General features: G+C 44.8%; 1 protein-coding gene across 1 annotated transcript; it reads left to right on the top strand.

Annotated features, from left to right (window-relative positions):
- Positions 1 to 370: 370 nt before the first annotated feature.
- LOC127358646 (serine/threonine-protein kinase pim-3) lies at positions 371 to 5,283 on the top strand. The gene is made up of 6 exons (XM_051391898.1): positions 371 to 883; positions 1,122 to 1,231; positions 1,380 to 1,430; positions 1,597 to 1,960; positions 2,832 to 3,008; positions 3,414 to 5,283. The coding sequence occupies exons 1-6, from the start codon at positions 796 to 798 to the stop codon at positions 3,614 to 3,616; spliced, it is 993 nt and encodes a 330-aa protein (XP_051247858.1). The 5' UTR covers positions 371 to 795; the 3' UTR covers positions 3,617 to 5,283.
- Positions 5,284 to 7,201: the final 1,918 nt, after the last annotated feature.

Here is a 7,201-nt window from a genome sequence, read left to right as displayed (position 1 = left end):
CTCAAATGCCTGCTTTATTATAACAACTTTTTCTGGATTGGTCCAGATACGATACACAGTATTTATATACGACATCTAATTGGTCGTCGCCTCCGAGTCCATAGTGAACACAGCGCAAAGCTTCCAGACAAGGGATTCTTGGGCGTCTCGTACTATGAGAAAGTAGTGCGCGGTGAAAAGGGGTTATTTCGATAATATTCTCGGACGAAAGTGTGGTACAATTACAACACGTGCCCGGGGGTTTAACGACAGTGTGTGTGTAGTAAGAAAATACGGATTTACCTCGGAATTAAGCAAACGTGTCGACTTGTATTGAGGCGGAGGGATACCACCATCCCACTGCGCGTCAAAATATTGGCTTGGGAAGACCGCGCCAAAGCTCAGACAGCGGCCACTCTTCAGGATATCAACACACTGCGGAGGGCATTTAAACGCACTCTACTGTCGCTACGGCTTACTATACACATCGGAGTGTTCGCGTTGTTGTGTTTTGGTTTTTTTTTGGTCACTTAAGAGGACTGTTTTTCGTCTGCTGCGCTTGAGTCGAGACACACAAGTCAGATTTAATGCCGGTTTTCGGGAAAAGGGTGTACGACTTCACGGTCGTGACACGACTTTGACGGGCGCGGTGCGGCGGAGTTGGCGCACTGCTGGACTGGATATATTATTCGCTTGAAGCCAAGACGGTCTTGCAGCACCATTCACACTGCGCTTGAACACTTCTCTCCCCTGACTTACACGCCGGCTCTTCTGACTCTCGACGAGTGAAAAGGGATTCGGCTTTTCAGCTCGAATATGTTGCTGTCAAAGTTCGGTTCATTTTCGCATATTTGCACCCCTCCAAGTATGGACCATCTACCAGTGAAAATACAACTTCAGTCGGGTAGGTTAACCAGCGGCGAGCGTTACTTTTACACCGCATTTATACAAGATATGATAGCGGGGTTTAAGAAACGGAACATTTTGCATTTAATTTCTATGAAGCTACCACTGCTGCAGCCGACCGGCTCACTAGTAAACGATAGCTCACATCTCAAACTAAGCGGTGGTTTTGTTATGGAAGTAGTGCGCTTACCTTTTATTTTTTTTTAACACAATTTTCACTTGTTTTTTTCTTGCAGTTAAAGCGGAAAAGGAGCCTTTCGAGAAGGTTTACCAAGTGGGGTCGGTGCTGGGCAGCGGAGGATTTGGCACAGTGTACGCCGGCAGCCGGATCTCCGATGGCGCACCGGTAAGGCTGTGGACGGGGATCTGAGGGGGGGCGTCTATGTTTTGATCTTACATGTGCCGCCATCAAAGCCTGGGGTCGTCCTTGTTTCGCCACCGGCTTCCAACCTCCCAGTATATTTATATTTTCTTCTTTTATTGTGTTATTTCAGGTTGCTGTGAAACATGTCGCGAAGGAGAGGGTGACCGAGTGGGGCACAATTGTAAGTAGTCATCCCCCGATCTGGTTTGTTTTGGTCCCCCCACCCCCACTCCCCAACTCCCTCCCTCCTCTGGTGTTACGATGTTTTAAAAAGGGGTAAAAAAAAATGGCTGTGCATTATCCTAACATGCTTAATAAACCCCCTTTTATTTATTTATTTGCCACAGAACGGATCCATGGTGCCTTTGGAGATCCTGCTGCTGAAGAAGGTCAGCTCGACGTTTCGCGGAGTTATCAAAATGCTGGACTATTACGAGCGGGCGGACGGCTGGCTGATCGTTATGGAGAGGCCGGAGCTCGTCAAGGACCTTTTCGACTTCATCACGGAGAAGGGCGCCCTGGACGAGGACACGGCTCGGGGCTTTTTCCGCCAGGTTTTGGAGGCGGTCAGACACTGCTACAGCTGCGGTGTAGTACACAGAGACATCAAAGATGAAAACCTGCTTGTGGATCTACGCACCGGGGAGCTCAAGCTTATTGACTTTGGCTCGGGGGCGATTCTCAAGGACACAGTCTACACCGATTTCGATGGTAAGCAGCCAACCCCCCCCCCCAATTAGACTAATTTCTATTATAATATGCTACGATGTTGGTTATGTAAATAGGGTTTTTATATATATATATGTATATGAATACATATCGGTGTGGGCTGGGTTGTGTTTGCCCTTGATGCTCCGCGGTGCTATATTCAGAGATGGAGGCGTTCACGAGGCTGTGACGCAGTGGTCTGTTTTTGGTCGAGGGTTTTCCTCGCCCGGGGTCTCGCGGCTTATCAATATTACGGATGTAAATACTAAATGAAAAGCTCCCACTGTTTTTTTTATATATTTTTTTTAGCGGGATTTGTGACTCGCGTGTTATGACTTAGCGAGATATGACTCACTGTTTTATTATTAACCCTAATGACTTTTTGATTATTTTTTTATTATCTCTGACACATCCCTGCCATGTGAGATGGAGTGTGCTGTTACGTTTCATGTTGTTATTTTGTTAGTTAAGCTTGACTCACAGTCGCAGTTTGTGGGTATTAGGTCAGTGCCACGTAACATCTGTTTGTTGTGAAACCCGAGTCGGCGGTTCACGTGATGGGCTCACATTGCCTTTTTTTGTTTGGTATCCAAGTTCCTCCTTCCAGGGAGGGAGGGAGAGGGGGGGGGAGAGAGAAGCAGGCAGGTCACCCAGTTTGTGTTTTGTGGCTAAAGGAAGATGGAAAGCATTTCTACCATGACTCAGCCATTTTAGACACAGGGGCAGTAATTATTTTCAGTTGTTTTTATTAAGAGTCTCTATGCTGTTCCAGTATGTCCTCTATATTGTTGCACTGTTACACCTTAAATATCTTTTCACTGCTTCATATTTCACAACACTCATCCTCCTTTTCTCTGTCCCAATTTTCTTTTAGGTACAAGAGTGTACAGCCCACCAGAGTGGATCCGCTTCCATAGATACCATGGTCGCTCTGCGACGGTGTGGTCGCTAGGCGTGCTGCTTTATGACATGGTGTGTGGAGACATCCCCTTTGAGCAGGACGAGGAGATCCTCAGGGGTAGACTGTACTTCAGGAGGAGGGTTTCAGCCGGTAAGTCAACCACAACAATACACAAACACATGAGTTGACTCTGTTGCCCTCTAGCCACGGTAACTGGTACAGCCCCCAAATCCACGTCCCAGTGCCACTCAGTCATGAGTCAGTTTACATCAGTAATACCTCCACAATCACAGTGGATCACCTGCTGAAATGGCTGCTAGATTGCTTTATCAACGGTAAATAAAACTGAGATTCTGGCTGTTCTGATTTCCCTTGGTGCACTTTGTGTAACAGCCTTGGTTACCCTAGAGAGGTAACTCAATAAAAGGATGTGTGCTCTCATTCTATTGGCTGTCTGTGCCGCCCACATACTCGGATATTGTAGATCCATACGAACTGAAGTCAGTTGACTTCAGAGCCTCTTATCCTCAATGTTGTTTCTGTCTCCCCTTTCAGAGTGCCAGCAGCTGATCAAATGGTGCTTGGCCCTTCGGCCCTCAGACCGGCCCACCCTGGAGCAGATTTGCGACCACCCCTGGATGAGAGCGACGACAGAGTCGCCCAAGTCACCGGAGGAGCCGGTCGCCGTCGACATCCGCCTCAGGACCATCGACACAGACTCTTCTTCAAGCACAAGCTCAAGCAAGGAGAGTCTCTGAGGACGGCTCTGATTGGACTGAAAAAGACTTTCTGGGGAAAGAAGGGGTTTGGATGGAGGGAGTGATATGGACTCGAGGCCAGCAGCCTGTAGCCCAACTGGCCCATCTGCGGCTGGGCGCGTCACTCAGCTGCTCCAGCTCAAAAAATGTACTTTAATTTTCCTCTTTTGTAGGGAATTTCTAAGTTATTACTATTTGTTCTTCCTTATCTTACTTTCCCCCCATCCCCTCTTTTTCTTTCGGTTGATTATACTTGTTTCCTAATCGGGAACATTTTTCTGTTTGGGCGGTCTTACCAGCACTATTTATTTTCCCCCCCTTTTTAACTTTATTTCACTCGTTTTGTTACTAGGCTGGTATATGCAGCTGGCAAGGCCCTCCTATTCAGACATGGCTGCTCTCATAGAGCTTGGAGAAAACCTTTTTATTTAAATGTTTTAATTTTGATTTTGTAGTGCCTTTTTTTGGAAAGCTGCTTTTCTGGGGGCTTTCGTCAACAACTCTGTTTTTTGGACTTGCCCGTGGCCTGGTGGCTAAGTTGCCTGTGCTGTGATGGAAGCTGGGGAAGGGGGGTGGGTTAGGCTGTTTTATTCTCCCCCCTCCTCACCATCACTGTGCGCCAACCAGACTCCTGCCAAGAGGCTAAGATAGCATTAGATAGGAGAGAAGGAGGTGGGGGCTCTTCCTGACAGTGGAATACTTGAAAAACACTCGACTCAACTCTGTGTCGCTCTCTTTAACGCTGCTCACTCACTCTATAGCCTGAACAGGTGTTTGGAAACTGGATCCTGTCTTTTCTGAATGTCTACAAAATGTCAAAACACACACACACACACACCTCCCGCCTCCCCCACCCCACCACCTTCTTCTCCCTCTCTTCCCCCCATGCCTGTTGCGGGGTGTGTGGCCCTCTTGACGTATCTTTTTCTTTTTGCCTCCCGCCATCTCACTGCTTGACACTACATAGCCCCCGCCCCTGGCCTCCCTCAGGGTTTGGGGTGTGAAATGCACAATCAATGCAATATTCATGGACTCAATTATGTTTTTTATTTTTTTATTTTTTATTTTTCAACAAATATTGTACAGCGTGTTTTTTTTTTTTTTTCTCTCTTTTTGTGTGTACAATTCCCCCCCCCATTTGCTTTTAATTTATTTGTAAACATGTAGACATTCCACACTCTGTGGCTATTTATTTATTTATTGTCTATGCTTAAAAGCCCCCCTCCCCCCTACAAAAATTTGCATATCCTTCTTGGTCTTTGGTTTGCATTCCTATAACTTATTTTTACATTTCGACATGAGTTTTTTTGAGATGTGGAGGATGCACTGAAGCAGTTGTCGATGTAAAGCAGAATAAAAAAAGTTTACTTAAATTTGAAAAGAGCATTTGAATGTTATTTAACTACTTAAAAAAAAAATTAAAAAAAGTCTGTTGGTAATGTTGAATGGCTAAGTATCAGAGAAATCCATCTGGTTTCTGTACTGTCAAGATTAATTTGAGTTCTATGGAAAGCTAAACAACAGGTGGAACAGCTTTCTTAGTTGTCACATAGCCTCATTGGAGACCTTTCAGTTTAGCTGTGTGACTTGTGGCTGTGAAGGATGGATATTGCTATTTTTTGATACAAAAGTTTCAATTAAACTCCCATTTTTATGTACAGAAATAAGTCTGGTGTCTTGATCATTTTGAATTACGGTGATTTATATAGTTCATGAATCGTAACATTCAACACTGAGTAAAAGCAGCACATACTATAACATTGTATTTTAGGGTTCTTGGTGGAAAAATAACATCAGATTTTACAGATATTGCGTGATACACACTGGCTTGCAAATGAAGTCTGAACACACTAATGAACCCCCCCCAGCCAATATTCTTCATTTACTCCACAGCAGTCCCTTGGGAAGCTAATATACATGTCCAGTGTAGCACATGGTTCATTTACACTGCCTATAGTAATAATAGCAACATTGTTCCACGTGACACAACTGACTGCATGGCCGAGGAGAAACATCACAGGAGCCATTAACTGGATGACAACCTGCAGCAACCACGGGGCTAATAAGAGACAGATGTGTCTCGAGAGCCGAGGGGAGGAGAGGGAGTGATGCTGGCATGACAGGGGAAACAAGGGAGAGAGAGAGAGAGAGAGAGAAGAGTGGGGATGTTATGCATCATCACACGCACACACACACACACACACACACACACACAGCCTCTAAAATATAACCAATTGCCTATGCCTACCTACCTTGGATGCAGGAAGGCTGTGAGTAACAGAGGGTGATGACATGGTGTGTCTGTGCATGTGTATACAGTGTTTGTGTGTGTGTGTGTGTGTGTGAGGGGTTCCCAAAGAGCAGGAGTGAGTGAAAATGGGAGTGTTTTTTTCTGGGGAGGTGCTGCCCCCTCTGGTGAGTCAGTGCCATTAGCTTTCACCTGTTCCACTGATGATAATCGAAACACCATTGGCAGTAATTCCTGTTGTAAAGCCTCTATCTTGATTATGTGTAGCGCATAATGCTGACTCTAAAAAAAAAAAAAATACATTTTATATCTGCAAGAGAGACAGACAGACATTAACGGATTATTCGGGACAGAAACCTCAGCTCAGCCGCTCATGAGAACCACACACGCCTAAAACTCTTGTCCGTGTGTTAAAAAGAAAAGTTATCTTACTAGCTCATCCCAACGCCTACACATGTTCAGCTATACTTGACTGGCTGCTTCCAATTTGACCAGAGTGGAGACATATGGGCACTTGAAGACTTCATAAGACAGCTGGTCCCTAAATCTTCTCAGGGATGTAATTCGTGATGAAGAGATTGATTTAAATGCTTGGGAAAAAGGAGTGGAGTTAATTTTTTTTAAAACAACCCTTTGGAAAATGCAACTTGATATATAGATCAGACACGTTAATAAAAGAGTCATTCAAAGCAGCAAGAGTTTGGTTTTAAAATGCAGCTTTAGTACGGCTTTATTTATGTCAGAGTGGTGGTAAATCCTCACATTGTGCCATAATCTGAATCTGAATGTTGAAAATTAGCTTTAAGGAACTGTTACACATTTTGGAAAATACACTTATTTGCTTCCTTTCTTGAGCGTTCCACGAGAAGATCAATACTCTCTTATCTGGACAGTAAATATGTAGCTGGAGCCAGCAGCCGGTTAGTTTAGCTTAGCATTAAGGCTAGAAACGGAGAAACAGCTAGCCTGTTTTTACACCAAAATCAGTAAAAAAAACAAAAAACTAGACAATAAGTTGTTTTGAGGGGGCTTATGTGCCAGACCATTTCTTGGATGGCACATAAGCCAGTCTCCGCTGGTTGCCTGGCAACTGGTCCCAGCCAAGAAATAGTACAGAACATAACCCTGCACAAAACGGCAAATTGTGATTCTCTCTCTTCGGTTTTTGGATCGATTTCACAAACAACACATAACGTCTTAATGAGTGATCTGGTGCTGCTATGCAGATTTTGTTACCTGTGGACAGAGCCAGGCTAGCTGTTCCCAGTCTTTGTGCTAAGCTAAGCTAAGCTAACCTAATCTAGCTCCTGCTTCATATTCACCGTACAGATGTGTGG

Source organism: Dicentrarchus labrax, unplaced genomic scaffold (assembly GCF_905237075.1).
Source record: "Dicentrarchus labrax unplaced genomic scaffold, dlabrax2021, whole genome shotgun sequence".
Taxonomy (NCBI): domain Eukaryota; kingdom Metazoa; phylum Chordata; class Actinopteri; family Moronidae; genus Dicentrarchus; species Dicentrarchus labrax.
The sequence above is the reverse complement of the archived record's forward strand: the minus strand, read 5'-3'. Positions and strand labels throughout refer to the sequence as shown.

Excerpts from the sequence above, each read along its gene's own strand:
- LOC127358646 (XM_051391898.1), top strand. The coding sequence starts at position 796 with ATGTTGCTGTCAAAGTTCGGTTCATTTTCGCATATTTGCACCCCTCCA. Across the intron at positions 1,431-1,596 it reads TGACCGAGTGGGGCACAATT|AACGGATCCATGGTGCCTTT; the intron begins GTAAGTAGTCAT and ends TATTTGCCACAG. Across the intron at positions 1,961-2,831 it reads AGTCTACACCGATTTCGATG|GTACAAGAGTGTACAGCCCA; the intron begins GTAAGCAGCCAA and ends ATTTTCTTTTAG.